The sequence below is a fragment of the Acyrthosiphon pisum genome, chromosome A3 (genome assembly GCF_005508785.2).
Source record: "Acyrthosiphon pisum isolate AL4f chromosome A3, pea_aphid_22Mar2018_4r6ur, whole genome shotgun sequence".
NCBI lineage: Eukaryota > Metazoa > Arthropoda > Insecta > Hemiptera > Aphididae > Acyrthosiphon > Acyrthosiphon pisum.
Window position 1 is genome coordinate 15,831,496 of NC_042496.1, and position 16,675 is coordinate 15,848,170.

A 16,675-nucleotide genomic window follows, 5' to 3' on the forward strand; every position below is an offset into this window, starting at 1 on the left:
GTATACCCGTTGGTAAGTTCAACCCCATAATCCCTTCGTCTGTGATATCTGAAAAACAATATTATGCATATTTTACGCATTGCTTGAATACCTACTCATTAATAGAGCTGAGAATCTAATGCCCAAAAAAATCCAAAAACAAAATGCTTGTATGTCCTAAAAAAATCAAAATAATTATTGACTAATATATTTTATTTTATTTAAAAATAAAGTTTGCAAGACTGGCCAATTTTACATGGACTTTTAATCTAAAAAAAATCATTATTTTCATTTAATTTGCTACCACAAGTCGTAATCTCGATTTTTACGTGGTACGAATTTGTTTGAAAATTTTTTTTTTTTTATTAGAAATAAACAATCTATACAATTTATGTACAATAAGCTTATGTGCTAAGAGAAAACAGGACTTGAAAATTTGATTAAGAAGCCACCCACTGGCAACACTTAGCATGACTTATTTATATATATATTATATATTTATTTTACTTTTTTTTTTTTTAAATTTTATTTTTGAAAAATTAAGACTAATAATATTCTATTATGTAAAATCTTTTTACCACGTTACAAAGTTATTTTTAAATAAAAATCTTAAAACTAAATTTAAACAAACCCTGATTTTAGCGTCCTAAAAGCTCTAAATAATGAAAATAATGAAAAATCAAGTTATTGCCAAAAAATGCAAAATAAAAACTCATTATTTTGATTCAAAAATATATGAAACTTAAATGTTCTTAAACGAGCATCGCGTAGATTATTAGGAAAAGAATATAAAGACGCTTATCGAAATCTCAGCCTTACTTCTTTAAAATTAAACGTTTTATTTTCGTTGTGCTGAAAATGCTCTCAAATTTCTGTAATTTCAGTTAGTCTATATAATATTATATTATATTATAATATTGTTACACGCGTAGAGGTCTGCAGTGGTGGTTGTAAATTATCACTACAATTTGTAGGGACCTCATGATGATGCTATATTATGGTCGTCACGAGGATGAATAAAACCAAGTTATCCAATTGAATCACCAAACACGACGTTGAGTCGATAAAAACGATATTATTTCACTCACTATCTAAATGTTTTATTATGCCCCTGAGGCTGTTTCCGTGAGCTGCTATTATAATCCGACACCCATTTTTGATCTGAGGGACGATCACGTTGTCCCAGTACGGCAATGTCCTTTGAATCGTCATTTTTAACGATTCATGTGTTGGGAACTCACACTCGGAGGGACCGTCTACATAACGGGGGTCGTTTTTTATGTGACAGTAGTAAGGGTGATCAACCTCCATTGGCGGTGGTGGGATGTCAAAACTACGCCTCCACAATTTGACCTGCAAAAATTATTATAATATTTTTTATTCACTCGCATAGTCGCATATATAGTCCAGAAGAAGAAACAAAGAAAATTGCATTCATCAAAATAATAAGTATCTAGCGGGTAATTACGATAATGATAATATTATAATTTATAACTAAAAACGCGATCGCCGTGCGTTAATAATTAATACATACCTTGTCTTCGCCGTACTTCTTTGCCGTCTCAGACTTATTGAGGCCGGTCAGACTTCCGTAATGCCGCTCGTTCAGTCGCCAATTTTTGTGCACTGTGCAACTGTTTTTTGGATCTACTAGGTTTAGAATGTTACACAAAGTGTCTTCGGCCCTCTTCAAGACGGAAGTGTGGGCGACATCAAACTCGTAGCAACGTTGTTTTAGTGTTTTCCCAGCCGAAATAGCTTCTTCTACGCCTAAAAAAATCCAATAAAATGTTAACAAGAATATAAAGGATTTTTAAAAATAATTTTAAATCATAATATTATATACTTATATTATTATATTTATTTAAAAATAAAAATTGCCTTAAATAAGTAAATATTTAAATAATTGTATCAATATAGGTATATTTTAATGTTTACCTTTTGAACTCAGGCTGGCATCATACCAACCACAGAACAAATTTTTTTTATTCCAATCGCTCTCTCCGTGGCGTATCATTACAATTTTATAAGTTTTGCACGTCGACCCCTAAAAATCAAAAACAAAATTTAAGGTTATCAGCTTAAATAAAACCTGGGCAATGTAAACGTTTAGTATAAATTATATTATTACATAATATGATACATATATCACATTATGGATGGGTGGTATTCAGTGGTGGATTTAAGGGTGGGGAGAGGGGTCCTATCTAGGTTAATAAATTAAAAATATTTGTGTCGCAAAACTTGAAAAAAGTTAAAAGACAATGGATTCCACCCCCCCTCCCAAAAAAAAAAATTCTAGATCCTCCACTGGTCACTGGTGGTATTCCTTGAAATAGTATTCCCGTTAGTATTAAAACACTTCACCACGTCACACCAGCTTGTAAGACTTATTAATAATGTTTGACTATAACTTACTTTAGCAATATCGCAATTATTTTTATGAGAAATGTTCTTGGAGGTTGTACACCATATTCTTGATTGTTCGATTGTTTTAACAAATTGTTTTGTAAATGAGGTATACATTATGGACGGACAAAGTGTATGTAATAACTAATCATAGGTATTAAAAACTTGAAAATGTCTGGACTTAAAGATTTACTAAATTAGTATTATATAATAACATATTTTATAAACATTCAACAAACATTAATCTTTAGTTGTTGTTGGCTACTTGTTTCTATGGAAATAAATTACGAATATAACACATTAACACATACATTCAGCTTTTTGAACATTCAAGATAGTCATTAACTATACGTCTATACCTATAAATATATAATAATGAATTCCTGTCCAGTGTCCGTTATAGTATCGCTCGAACTCAAAAACGGGTCGACCAATTTGAATAATTTTTGCTCTATTCGTAATTGTAAAGGCAAGGTTTGTATATAGGTAATATGAAATAACATTTTTGAATAGCCTACGGAATAAGTCAAACAATTTCAAAAAAAGTGTATCTGAGATTTTAATGCGATACCGTAGTTGCACTACTACCTATTATAAAATATATTGTCTTTATTATAATATTGTACTCTATGGGTAGACGTAGTCTTTACAAACCTTCTATGAGCTATATTGTTATTTTTGCTCGACCGATTTTACTGTTTTTTTTTTTGTTGTTGTATTTGTAATTGTCGGGACAAGGTTTGTATGAAAGAACATTTTTTGAAAATCCACCGGAAAAGTAGGAAACTGGAATCCAGCTGTCCTACAAAAAAATAAACTAAATAATAATATATTTTTATTTATTATAAGGTTGTTAATGGTGACGATTGAATATAATTTTAGACCTGTACCTATATTATATTTGGTCAAGGCTATAACCTTAGTAAAAATGGTATTCCCAAGACAAATTTTTCGACCGTTGTCCACTTGTCCAGGAAACCTACACATGCACATCATAAACAATACCTTCGTAATTACGTATGCCCCTTGAGGGGTCTGCAATCTACCGCAGGTGAATTGCCTGCCTGAAAAATATTGTTCTCATAATCACAAATACAAATTAAAATATAGTAAGTGACAAGTGTAATATAATAAGTATATTTTAATTTGTGATCACAAGACGTAGTGAGTCTCACGGGCTACGCAAGGAGGCGGGATGGCCATAAGATAATAATATAATCGAACGTGACTCATTGAATGATCAACGTAGATCCTAAATGATAGCTTGAGGCTTGCAATTTTTATGGTACCTTCATACTACCATGTAAGTGTGCACTAAGATAGCATCTTCCAAATTCACATTTTAAAGTGGCGCTTACACAAGTATTTTGAGAAGTTATGAACATAATACACAGAATATTAAATAAACAAATTGAACAAAGTTAGAATCATATCGAGTTGGCATTTTAAACCGACAATACCAACTTACTCTTTTTATTCTATCCCATAAATATTATGTATAATTTTGTAAACAACAAATAAAGTGTAAAAATAAAGCTATTGCTTGATTGATGACGAGAAACTAATGCAGTATTCTAGTGTTATCAATGGCGATTTGTTTAATAATAAAATGTGATATTTACTTTATAATTTATACCTTATTTTAACAACATTATTTACATTTTGAAAACTTGATTTTTAATATTTACAAAGGTACAGAACCAATTAAAACTCGTATTAAAGTACATAATATTACAATATGTACATTAGATAACCTCTACTAATCATTTTATGAATTGAACAACTAATTGCATGAAAAATTGTCAATGTATCATTTAATTAGTGATATAATGGTTCATATTATTGCAACATGTCTGTTCAGATAATTATTATATTATTTTATGCTAAATTAAAAAAATATAACAACCGATATACAAGGATAAAACTAAAATTATTGAATTCTTCGATAAATTAATGCTTCATAATTTAGAATAAGTCTGCGTTTGAATTTCATAATTTCAAAAATCAAAGCATTGAGATTGATTGTATGCATACAAATTTGAGTTGTATACATTATATTACCACTAAACAACGCATGTTATAAAGTAAATCTTATGTGGCCTATTTAATGTTCAATAATTTCTTACTAATTTGCATTGAAAGGATGTCAGGTGCAATCATTATTCATGTGGTTTGATGTAAGCAATCTAACAAATTTGCATAAAAATTGAAATGTATGTAAATACTATTTTAAAGTAATTTAGAAGAGGTCCTATATATGCATAGTATTGATTGTTCAATTGTTGCCTGATTCTGAAATTATACAAAAAATTGATAAAAACACAGTTATTCAGAATGGTCAAATATTATTCAAGAATGATTTTAGAGCAAAAACTCCTACTATAAAAATATTGTAGACATCAATATTATCTAGGGCTTGACATATCAATTTTTTAAGTAGAAATATTCCTTAGCAGGGCTGACAAAATGAAAATTGTTGTTTATACCGCAAACTTAAAATTCAAATTGTTAATTATATAATGGTCACAGCTGTTTTTCCAGTTACACTTTGGAGAAACACATTTTTCTCTATCCAATAGTATAAGGTAAGTCTCTTTGAATCTAAGCGCAGGTTAGATCTTTCTGTTGAGTAAATACCAATATGTTAAGCTTTAGATTAGATTTTTGTCTTAAAATGAAAGTAAGTTTATGCTCAATCAAACTAATTTTCAATTAAAGTGATTCTTTGATACTAGGTTTTAATGTAAAAAAATGAGTGCAGTGACATCCTTTCAATAACTGATTTTACACATTGTAATGATTCAATACATATTTAAAATTTAACTAATTTAAAATATATGTATATAATAATATATTTCTAAAAGTAATTACATAATTTACAAACATATTGTTAATATTTTAATTGGTAAGACTAAGGATTTAGAAATCAATCTAAAAAAAGAAATGGGCGAGTGATGAAACAGCCGTCATTTGATTTCATTTTGAATTTGTTGCCACTTCTGTACTAGTGACGATACATATTTTTGTTTCAATCCTAGACCCACATCCAATTTTCCTACCTGAAAACAAAATCCATACTATACATCATGTCAACATTATATTATTTATATTATTTAAATTCCATAAACAAATGTATGAATTATTCCATAAACATTCATCAATATAATAATATTGAATATTCTATAAAGTATTAACAATTGATTTATTTATATTATAAAATATATGAGCTTATTAAAAGTTTAGTTCATTTAACAAGATGTTATTTAACATGCATGTGTCTAATATGATAGATATATGCTATAACTAACAGCATACAGACATACCAGTCATACCACTAATAAAGACATTTTCATAAACACGTCTATGTACCTATATTAATCTTTGAAAAATTATTTACTGTCGACTCCAGTGGCGTACATAGATTTTTTCATTTGGGTTGGGGAGCTTTTGTTTTAATTAAATGTAACACACCTCCCCCCTGTTAATTATAAAATTTTATATATATTATGTATATTATATATTTATCAAAATATAATTTTTTTATTTTAAGAAGATGTCGCACCCGCATATATTGTCTCCGTCTTACACATGTACAGCATAACAAAAACAGTTTGGCGCGGGAAAAACTAAGAAGGTAACAGTTATAACTAAGAAACAAAATTTTCACCACAAATAAGGGAGAACTTTGACTGTGCAATATCGTTTTTATTTTTTTATCACTTCTTTGAAAAAAGTTCTTATTATTTTAAAATCCAATATAATGTGTTTTTCAAACTTTAATAACTTTTTTTGAAGTTCATATAAATAAAAAATAAAAACGATATTGCACAGCAAAAGTTCTTTTTGCTATGTTGTACACTTGTAAGACGGAAAGACAGATGGGGGTGCAACATTCTCTTAATATTTGTAGTAAACAAATACCAATGAGGGGCGGAGTGTTGTAACCCCCCCCCCCACATTAATTAAAAATTAAACTTGCGGTGCAGGCATGATAAAAATGTAATTTATTGTTGAAATAAAATCATCAATCAATTGAGGTTGTTATTACTTCTTAATAAACTTAAGTAACTACCAATTAAATTTTTATATTAATACATCATTGATCAGTGTCAAAATATTAAGAACAAAGACTGTAAGGAAATAAATAATTTATCCATTTTGATAATTATAACCACTTTAAATGATATAAAATATAAATACCTTTTTCTTCTTTTTTGGTTTGATAATTTCTTTTTCTTCTTCTTGATTGTTTTTTAATGTATCAATAGGGGTTTTTAATTTTTGCGCAGTTTCAACTATTTCTGGAGATGGAACTGCAATCATTGTTTCAATTTGACCAGCTGGTTTTGATTCAAACTGAGCGAGATCAGCATAAAATGAATTCAGTTCATATGACAGTTCATCTCCAGGGACTGGTGGCTAAAAGAAGAAAAAACTCAAGTATAGTGAAAAAATAACACCAAAAGGAATGGTTTTCCATACAACAATAATTTCTGTGTCTTCTTTATGGTTATCTTCATCGATATCCATGTCCACTGGTTCAGGGTGGCAAGAATTATGATCGGAAATAGTTGGAGGAGGAGGAGTGCTTGCATTAGATATCATGGGTGGCGAAGGAGTACGTTCAGATTCCTCGGTTGGGTATTGCCATTGTGTACGGCCATCAACATCATTCTGATAGTAATACCGCGTGTTAATTCTAAAATAATATCCATAACAAAAAATTATAAAACAAACAGTATTACCAGTTTAGATAAGACACATTTAAAAATTTTAAAAAAAATTATGCTTAAAACATTACTAACATTTTTTTTTTTTTTTTTGTAAATTAATATTAATGATTTAGAATATAAAAACTTTATTTAATAATGATACTTATGTTTGACTCAAATAACCATTTTAATAATGAAAAAATGTTGTCGTAGAGCCTGTTGGAGACAAACCTGTGTTGTAGATATTAATTCCGCCATATTATTCCACCTGCGCTTAACACGGCTCATATGCAAACCATACAATTGAATACTATTAAATATAAAGTAGTAAAAATATAATATTATTACAGTAATAATTAATTAATTTGCACATTTCATGTCAATTTTGTTGATTTTTCCACGTTTCAATCTGCATTGAAGTTGATCATGTCGTGTCTAGATGCATCCACATACATACCTACTTGTTTTCAGACAAATATGATAAAACACTGCTTTAGCCTTTATCACAAAATAATTGCACTATTGAAAATCAATAGTACTTCTAATATTTTGTTTAAAAATTCTCAATAAAAATAAACCCCCTCCTAAATGAATATTATTAAATAAAATACATGTTTTGATTCTTTTGTAATTAAGTATTTTGTTAGTCCATAATCTTAACAAATTACATATCACATACTTGTCCCACTGACATGTCCATCCGTCTGGTGCAACTGACTCTTCTAAAGTACATAACTCGATAGCCATTTCATCCAACCACTTTGAGAAATATTCGTCATTCAAACAATTATCTTTCCACGCTTCCATTAAAGTCTAAAAATACCACATATCATTAAAAATTTAATAGAAAAACATAAGACTTTGATTAAACATCTAAGTACTTAACAGATAATATTATTTTGTAAAACTGATGTATCATAGAACAATTTTAAGTAACTAATATTTAATAATTATACAATTATATAGTTTAATATTTCACTGAAAAAATTAAATAGGATTTAACTGTATATCAGCAGTTAATTCACATAATTCACATATGTATTATTATTTTAACATTATTCTTTATGAATATTAAAAAAAAAAATTAAGCTTACATCAATTTTAATAGTCATAACTTGAACAGATGACAATTTTTCGTTATTTTCACAATCTGATAGAAAATGTAATTTTGATGAGATCAGCAGTGATAAATCTTCAATATGGATTTTAGCTAAAAGTAAAATTAAAATGATTAAAATAATAATTAAAAATCTACTAATACCCATTAGTTTAAAATGATTAGAAATGCATTACATTTTTTCATATCACAGTTTTTAATAGTTTCTTTTTCATGTTTTGAAAAAACATTATTTTTATTGGAATTATGATTATCGTGTACATTTATTGTTTCGCCTTTTACAAAACTGATAGAACCTCCATTTTTGTGTTTGGATGAGACAGAATAACCAAATCCAATTTTAATATTAGCACATGGGTCTTGGACATATGAAAGTGTTTTCTCATTTGATTCACTTTTTTGATCATCTGTAATATTATATAAAAATAATTTTTATAAATATTTTGCAATATAGATAGTATTTATACTAATACATATTTAATATCCTATTATCAAAATAGATATTATTCTTGTATTTATAAATACTTAGAACTAGAAAATTTTTACCTAAATCTTCAAGATCTTCTTCACCATAATTAGCAATAAGATTGATAGATTTTAATGAATTTTCTTTCAAAGAATCTGAAGTAAAATTGTTTAATTTTTCGTCAGTGTTTGAATGGTATTTAGAATTTGAATCATTTTCAACAGTTTTTGAATGCAGTTTATCCATTGCATTAGTATCCAACGAAACAACTAATTTATTTTCTTCTCCCGTATTATTGTTTAATGTGACATCAACATAATCGGGGGGTACTTCACTTTTTAAAATATCAAAAATGTCACCAGTAGTTTTCTTTTCAGAAGATTTTGATGTATTAGATTTTTCTACTAAATAATCTGGAGGTACTTCTTTGTCAATAATGTCTAATATATCAGGCTGACCATTTGTTTCACACAAACCAGGTGATTTAGCTTCTGATAATTTAGCCAATTCTTTTTGTTTAAACATTTCAGCCTTTTGTTGCAACCTTTGAAGTATAGTAGTTTTTTGATCCTTATCATCATCATTCTCATCCTCGCTAGAATCACTTCCATAAGCTACTAATGCATTTAAAACTTTTGATTCTAGTTTTGATTTCTTAGAACCATTACATGAATTTGGATCGAGAGTGGGTAAAGAATCACTTGAAATCCGTTTTCTGGAGTTTTTTGTCTTGTTTGCAACATCTAAAACATAATTTTGGCAAATAATTATTTATTATACTTTACACATTTATACTATGATTTATTTTGTCATTCCTCAAGATTCATAATAATATTTAATCACTGTACAGCAGGCTTTCTAGCAGCTACGGTACTTAAAAATAGTGAAAATAGTAAGTTTTTTTTCAAAATATTGAGTTAAAGTGAGTTACATCTTAAGGATAAAATAACAAATTCTTAGGTTATTAGGTAATAGCAAACTTTAATGTTTTATTATAAAATATAACTATTATAAGTATAACCTATATAGTAATAATAATAGATTTTATTACCAAGTTTATATTATTATCTACATTACCTATGTCATTATATTATAATGAGATTTTTATTGGTATTCACTATTACTATAGCACCTCTCGTAAGATATGGAGTAGGAGGTTATAATTTTTTCTACTACGTAACACCATAATGTTATACTGAAAAATAGTGAGAAAAGTGAGGAAATTTAGGATAATTGTTATAGTAAAAAAGGTGAGTTGATTGTGAAATAGTGAGAAAAAGTGAGTCACTAGAAAGCCTGCTGTACAGACATTTAAAATTTTATCAATAATATCCAACATACCTTGGTTTTCAATACTATGTGCTGTTTCATAATGTTCAGGTTTTTCCCATGTGACTTTATTTGTTTGGGTATTCCAATAGTAAATAAATCCTGATACATCATCATAACACTCCTGCCATACTACATAAAAAAAAAAACACAAATTATATTTTAGGGAAGTATATCAAGTAGGTACTTAATATTTATTATTTAATAAACATTTTAAGATGGACAAAATTAACAGTGGCCCGAACCTATAACCCAAGAGGGGCAACCGCCCCCTTTTTTTTGATGGGTAGGGTCGTGAGGGTCCGTGGGTACCCCAGCAAACTACTTATGAATTATGTTCCTAATAAGCTATTAATGTATACATATGCAGCACTGAAGCAAGCGTAAACGGAGGTGGTGGTCCGTATAACTTTTTACATGCCCCCCCCCCCTTTTAAAATTTAGTTCAGCGCCACTGAAAATTAATACAACTTTTTTCTATTAGGTATAGGTACTACCATTGAATATATAGCTAATACTAAGTTACTATTAATACGAACCATAGTCAGAATTATTAAGTTCAGTTGTATTCATAATTTGTTCTTTGACATTATTAACGTAATTTTCAACTTCTTTAGATTCTGTAAACATAAAATAACAATCAGAAAGAACAATCAGAAAAACAAAAACAAACAGTTCTATTAGTATTGAATTAAAGTTTGTAGATAATGTATTGGTTCGAATAAAAAAGTCTGACCTACAACGTTAACCACGCGAAAAAAAGACGTTGCATTGGACTGCATCCAATATTAAAAACGATGACTTGACACCTAAGTCAATAATATTTCAAACCAGTTTCAAAAAAGTCGTAATAAACGTTACAACCAGTGAGCCTTTGAGACGAGAGATTTTGACGACTTACCACCATCCGAAGCTGAGTGCGTCATGTCCAATTTCAGTTTTCTCCTGTTCATCGCGGAAACAGCGACGATCCTCTGCGAGAAGAAAGATTTGTCGGATGGAAAGGAACAATCAGCCCGCGAAACCATATGCTCGACGACAGAGGTGCGACCGAAAGTATTTTTTATGAGGAAGCGCAAGGTCGGGAAAACTGTTATTATTATGTGTTACTGTTGGCGGTAGTGTCAAAGACGACTGGTACAGGAACAGGACATCGTCTCGTACTCAGAATAGGTATACGCGATGATGATACGATTTTCTATCGTTCCGATCTTTGACTAATAGAACATTAATAATATTATATTATATATTAATTTCCATTCGCCGAACACCGCGACAATTACTTTATGACGTCTATAGTTCTTTTACTCTTCTTGGTTTTTATTACACATAATACTTTGTACAATAATAATTGTGGAGTGCGGAACGTCGACATCAAATTAATAATTATTATCGCACTGTGATAAGGACCAGCGGATTGTTCAGCGCGTGACATCATACCATTCTTACCACACGTCGAGACAACTTGCCGAACAATGTGACCAACCAACGACACTATGGTATTTATATCACGTGATATCACGAATTAAGATAATTCGTGATTAAGATATAAATATAATATATGTACATTAATACATGATATTATACATCTCGATAAATTTAATATATCTTAATTCGTGACGTAATCCGTGCTTGTATGAAAACATCGTTATCAGCAGCTGGAATATAAATTATAATTATCTCTCTGGCATGGGCCTGTTGTAAAATTGTCAATTTTAGTTTTAGATTCCGGCGTGCACACAACGACTGTATAGTTTGCCGTGAAGTGTGAACGCGACGTGCCGACGTGATACGCTGAATGCCGATTGCCCCCGTTTTGGGCACAGATAATCATTATTCGCCAGTCAGATCTCATTTCACTCGTTCGATCGATATATTTATACCCCACGTGTCCATCCATATACTCCCACCCGCAATATAGTATTATCGTCACAATTTTTGCGCACTGGGAGACGCACTCACGCGATGCGGTACATTTCAACGTCTTCAACTGAAAACGGTAATTCAATTTTATTTTTGCTGTTGAAATCGAAACCACTGGTGTACATTTAATAACATTAATTCCGTCCGTGGCCGCCGCCTTTGTCACTATTAACATTTAACGATTTATTCCGATCCCTGCTTACGCCGGTTGTTCGGCGCATAAATGCATATTAATCAATTATATAGATCAATTATGCATGCAACACATTATCGCGATATCGTCTGACAATTGTTTACTATTACTATAACTACACTCGAGACACTCGCGAGTCGTGTACATCGAGCGAGTGGATTAGTGGAACAATGTCATTAAAACCCATTACACGACCAGTTTTCGTTTGCGCAATAATAAGGTGCCTAAAAAGTAATAAGTAAAAGACGCACCGCCGTCGTCGACCTCGCACAGTCAGTCGCACAGGTTTTTCGTTTCGAGTTCTGCTCTTCATAGGTAGTTCTCAGAAACCGTATCGGACAATACCTATTATTTATTAATTATTATTTCAACGAAATCGTCCGAAGTTGAACAACTACTAACCGTACTTACCTATCTTTTTTTATTTTATTATTTCTCCATCGCCGGCCGTGACAAAAGAACGATATAATATTATAATGTAATATAAAATATTCAATGATCAAACCTTCGAACTCAACTTCGCACGATAATTTGATTAATTAATATTGTAAGTACCTACACATTTTTTAAGGTATCTCAATCCGAGGGAATGTTTCATTGGCATGTTCTAAATCAATAATACCTATTAGGTTTAGGTACCAATACCACGACGACTTTATGAGCAATAAAATATCAAATCTGTTTGAATTTACTTTTAAACATCTAAAACCTCTGGATTTTTATACCTAACCGTTTTATCTAATGTTATTCTTCTTCTATCTATATAATGCTTTCATGTTTAAAAATTTAATTTTTCCTTCTGTACAATGCAAAACGAAAATGTGCCTACCAGATATTGAGCAGCACCTTTTATATTGCACCTATTAATCATAACAATAAATTCTAAATATCAAGCTACTTAATAAACAAATTTTTTTGAAAAATTATAACTGAATATAAATTAGGTACTATCAATATCCACCTATTTTAATTTGAATATATTTGATTATAGGTTACATGACTAAAGTAACGTATGAATAATTTAAATAATTCTATTCGTTTTGAACAGCATAATATTCTTTATCTATATTATCCACGTTTAACTAATGCGTTTAATTAATTTTACTATCATAAACAATTTATAATTCATCGCAAAATATGAATGATTAATAATGTGTGTCCTATAGTTGTTGTACGAGTTGTTGTAGAAGACTTTAGTATCTAAAACTGAATAACAAATAACCTAAAAATTGGCATACATGTCATCAGAATTACATAACAATGATTAAAATAATAATAATAATCAATTCTGTTGATTAACCATTAACGTCATATTATTACTCGGTATACAAATATATGATTATAATTAGGTATATTCAAAGGTATACCTAGTTGACCTCAATTGCAGATATCAAGCAAAATAAATTATTGTTTGTGTAACTTTACAAATTAGGGTTCTCAAACAAATAAAAAAAAAGGATAAAAAAATAATTTATGATTGTTACATCTAGCATAATATATCTAATTATATATACCTAGGTACCAACTTACAATTTTCATGTACTGTGAAGAATTTCTCTCGAAACAGTTATAACTTGTACCTACAAAAAATAAATTATTGTGTTCCAGAGCTCCTGATTATGTTACGACCTTAGACCTCATAACAATGCTACTGATAAACGACTATAAGTTTGAAATAACCAGCACTGCCGCGATCATGTTTATTATTATCATGTACACTTCTAGTCATGCTTTTCGTTACTACGCCAAATATACCATATTTTCAGTATTGTCATATATATCTGCAACTATATTCTTACCATTAATGTTATGGAGACCAAGGGACTACAGGAATGGATTGTAAATAAATACATAACCTAAATGTTTGCAACAAATATCAAGCTTAATAATTTATTTATTATTTCATCAGATTACCTGCATGGGGTGGACGCCAAGTATCAAAAATATTAGGGATAACATGGGAAATGAAGGGTAAAGAAAATATTGTACAAAATTCAGGTTGTGTTGTTCTGATCAATCATCAAAGCTGTTTGGATTTATTAGGTAAATGGATTATAGATTACTTGTGGGAGTTGTCATTGTAAATAATAAACACTGTATATTTTTTGATTGACTGTTTTTTAGTATTGTCTGAAATATATCCGGTAATGGAAAAATGCACTGTGATCTCCAAGAAAGAAATATTTTACTTTTGGCCTTTTGGTCTAGCGTCGTGGTTGTGGGGAACAATATTCATAGACCGTTTAAATGCAGAAAGTGCTCAGAGGACTCTTAATAAGACTGGAGAAGCTATTCGTCATAAACAAGTAACTACAGCTAACATAATAACCTTTTTCTAGAGTAAAATATTGTTTTCTTAATTTATTTTGATTTCCTAAAGAATATTTTGATGTTTCTATTATAATAAACATTACATATAAGTGAGAGTACATCATCAAAACGAAAAAAGTACTACATTTTAATAATTGTTAGTATCTTAACATTAAATTTTTATTTAAATTAAATTCACTGTGCTGTCAAATTATTACATTTATTTTCACTTATTTTTTGACAGGCAAAGCTTTGCATGTTTCCTGAAGGCACAAGACACGGTGGACCAGAACTCTTGAATTTTAAAAAAGGTGCATTCCATGTTGCAATTTCAGCTCAATGTCCTATACAGCCAGTAGTTGTGACACAATATTTCTTTGTGGACCACGGAAAACGTACATTTGATCCCGGTAAGCAAAAGTGTTCATACTAATTGTTTTTTACTTATTAAAATCAGTTACTACTATTATGTGTGCATTATTGTGCTTTAACGGTTGACACAAATTTTCCAATCTGTTAACATTATATTTGCTGGGTCAAAATAATACAATGTATTTCATGTCATACAGAGATTAACTAACCAATAAAAAATCATATTGTTATAATACACTATATTATTACAAGCAAGGTAAATAAACTCTAAAGCGTTAAAAAATTCTACAAATTGTTAATTCATATTAATGAATTGTCTTATGTTAATGCCATAATAGATTTTTTTTAGGGATAAATAAAAGTTTACAAATTCAAGCCATTAAATAATAGTTTTGTGGTAGTTTGTTGTTGCTGGTTTTAATGCAAAGTGCTTTTTAGGTAGATGGTATTTACTTTCAAATGTTTAATTCAATGTGAATGATATTATTACTACTAATGTATTTTATGTTATTTAAGGCCACGCAGTCATAACAATATTGCCTCCTATATCCACTGAGGGAATGACCAAAGAAGATTTACCTGGTCTTATTGAAAAGTCTAGAACTGCAATGCAAGAAGCATACACAAAATCTTCGGCAGAAATAAAAACAAAATATTATAATATCAGCTAAAATTGTATTATTGTTTTTGATTCTTATGAGTATTTGACTTTCAATATTTTAGTGTGTTTAACATGATCAAGTACCATTGTAACTACTAAGTACTAACTATAAATTAGCACCAAGCTTATAGTTATTCGGTACTAAGTGTGCTTTACAGTATTTTTTATTTTTGACAAAATATTTTTAATTGTTAATACATACAATATCGTAACCCATGAACAATTTTGAATAATTATGGTCTCTTCATTATTAAATAGCATTTGTCAAGCTTTGGAGTAAAAATAGGTATTCAAATTTGAAACTCTATTTTTGATTAATATTATAAATGTTATTTTTTTACTAAGAAAAATTATATACTGAATTAAACGAACACATAAGTTGTTTGTAAGATTAAAGAAACCAAATATATATTTACACCAAAAATCACTATTTATATTTTATAAACTGTTGTCAACCAATTTTCTCAACTAAGCACAGATTTGTAAATTTATGTCTACAATGTACAGTTTGTATTATAAAAATAAAACTTATTTAATTTTAATTATTATTTTATTTTTTATTACCTATGTCTTAAAATGTTATTACTGTATTGGTATTTAGTTTACAGTGTTGTGAATGTTTTGACTTCTAAATTGATCATTTTTTTTATAATTCACAACAGGTTTACTGATAGGAGAAACAAAAAATTATGTTAGATATTAATATATTATACTACATTATAATAAAAAAATAATAATAATCAGAATATTATTTTTTAAGGATTCTTTTTAACTGGAGAAGGAATTAGTCAAGATTTTCAAAGGAGTAACTTGAGTGTATCTCGATACAAAATGGTTAAAATCAAACATTCAAGCAGTTAGATGTGCAAGGCATGTGATTATGTATGGTGTTTTTGAAAAAAGTAATCATTAAATAGTTTGAAGTACTAATAATAAAACCAATATTATAGGTTGTCATTAAAACATGAAAAAAAATTATTGTTAAATTAAAATAATTACTGTTAACTATTTAAATGAATGCGATTTATTCATGAAAATTATTTATAGGTAATATTGTGTAACAAATATTAAATAATTTTTGGGAACGAGTAATTTTTTTTAAATTTAATAAATAGTTACCAACTTGGTAACTAAGTAGTTTAACCAACTTTCCAAGGCTTGAAAACAATATTATACATAATTTTGAAGAGATTACAAAAATATT

General features: G+C 29.1%; 3 protein-coding genes across 6 annotated transcripts; 1 reads left to right on the plus strand and 2 right to left on the minus strand.

Annotated features, from left to right (window-relative positions):
• Positions 1-565: 565 nt before the first annotated feature.
• LOC100162303 (phosphoglycerate mutase 1-like) lies at positions 566-3,696 on the minus strand. Its single transcript, XM_029491191.1, has 5 exons — positions 3,279-3,696; positions 2,398-3,190; positions 1,918-2,026; positions 1,514-1,749; positions 566-1,332 (listed from the first exon to the last, which is right to left on the minus strand). The coding sequence occupies exons 2-5, from the start codon at positions 2,503-2,505 to the stop codon at positions 1,060-1,062; spliced, it is 726 nt and encodes a 241-aa protein (XP_029347051.1). The 5' UTR covers positions 2,506-3,190; positions 3,279-3,696; the 3' UTR covers positions 566-1,059.
• A 479-nt stretch (positions 3,697-4,175) lies between these two features.
• On the minus strand, positions 4,176-11,450 carry LOC100160259 (formin-binding protein 4). 2 transcript variants are annotated; one of them, XM_008182501.3, is made up of 11 exons: positions 11,296-11,450; positions 10,914-11,229; positions 10,552-10,632; positions 10,025-10,144; positions 8,764-9,426; positions 8,394-8,624; positions 8,195-8,310; positions 7,780-7,913; positions 6,871-7,087; positions 6,589-6,807; positions 4,176-5,447 (listed from the first exon to the last, which is right to left on the minus strand). In XM_008182501.3, the coding sequence occupies exons 2-11, from the start codon at positions 11,038-11,040 to the stop codon at positions 5,355-5,357; spliced, it is 2,001 nt and encodes a 666-aa protein (XP_008180723.1). In that variant the 5' UTR covers positions 11,041-11,229; positions 11,296-11,450; the 3' UTR covers positions 4,176-5,354. The 2 variants fall into 2 exon arrangements, with proteins under 2 accessions (XP_008180723.1, XP_008180724.1); XM_008182502.3 differs by lacking the exon at positions 10,552-10,632 and having other exon boundaries at positions 10,914-11,395.
• Positions 11,451-11,612: 162 nt separating this feature from the next.
• Positions 11,613-16,009, plus strand: LOC100168459 (1-acyl-sn-glycerol-3-phosphate acyltransferase alpha). Of its 3 annotated transcripts, none has more exons than XM_003242886.4 (6): positions 11,613-12,011; positions 13,737-13,967; positions 14,038-14,171; positions 14,253-14,434; positions 14,683-14,848; positions 15,327-16,009. In XM_003242886.4, exons 2-6 carry the CDS (start codon positions 13,774-13,776, stop codon positions 15,479-15,481), a joined length of 831 nt encoding a protein of 276 aa, XP_003242934.1. In that variant the 5' UTR covers positions 11,613-12,011; positions 13,737-13,773; the 3' UTR covers positions 15,482-16,009. The 3 variants fall into 3 exon arrangements, with proteins under 3 accessions (XP_003242934.1, XP_029347050.1, XP_001950878.2); XM_001950843.4 differs by lacking the exon at positions 11,613-12,011 and adding an exon at positions 12,077-12,675; XM_029491190.1 differs by lacking the exon at positions 13,737-13,967 and having other exon boundaries at positions 11,616-12,011.
• Positions 16,010-16,675: the final 666 nt, after the last annotated feature.

What these genes read in the sequence shown, in the direction of transcription:
- LOC100168459 (XM_003242886.4), top strand. Translation starts at nt 13,774, where the DNA reads ATGCTACTGATAAACGACTATAAGTTTGAAATAACCAGCACTGCCGCG. An exon ending in AAGCTGTTTGGATTTATTAG is followed by an intron (nt 14,172 to 14,252) that starts GTAAATGGATTA and finishes ACTGTTTTTTAG; the next exon opens with TATTGTCTGAAATATATCCG. An exon ending in AAAACGTACATTTGATCCCG is followed by an intron (nt 14,849 to 15,326) that starts GTAAGCAAAAGT and finishes ATGTTATTTAAG; the next exon opens with GCCACGCAGTCATAACAATA.
- LOC100162303 (XM_029491191.1), bottom strand. Translation starts at nt 2,505, where the DNA reads ATGTATACCTCATTTACAAAACAATTTGTTAAAACAATCGAACAATCA. An exon ending in ATAATTGCGATATTGCTAAA is followed by an intron (nt 2,027 to 2,397) that starts GTAAGTTATAGT and finishes TTTGATTTTTAG; the next exon opens with GGGTCGACGTGCAAAACTTA. An exon ending in AGAAGTACGGCGAAGACAAG is followed by an intron (nt 1,333 to 1,513) that starts GTATGTATTAAT and finishes TAATTTTTGCAG; the next exon opens with GTCAAATTGTGGAGGCGTAG.
- LOC100160259 (XM_008182501.3), bottom strand. Translation starts at nt 11,040, where the DNA reads ATGGTTTCGCGGGCTGATTGTTCCTTTCCATCCGACAAATCTTTCTTC. An exon ending in GCACTCAGCTTCGGATGGTG is followed by an intron (nt 10,633 to 10,913) that starts GTAAGTCGTCAA and finishes TTATGTTTACAG; the next exon opens with AATCTAAAGAAGTTGAAAAT. An exon ending in TGGACATGTCAGTGGGACAA is followed by an intron (nt 7,088 to 7,779) that starts GTATGTGATATG and finishes ATATTATTTTAG; the next exon opens with AATTAACACGCGGTATTACT.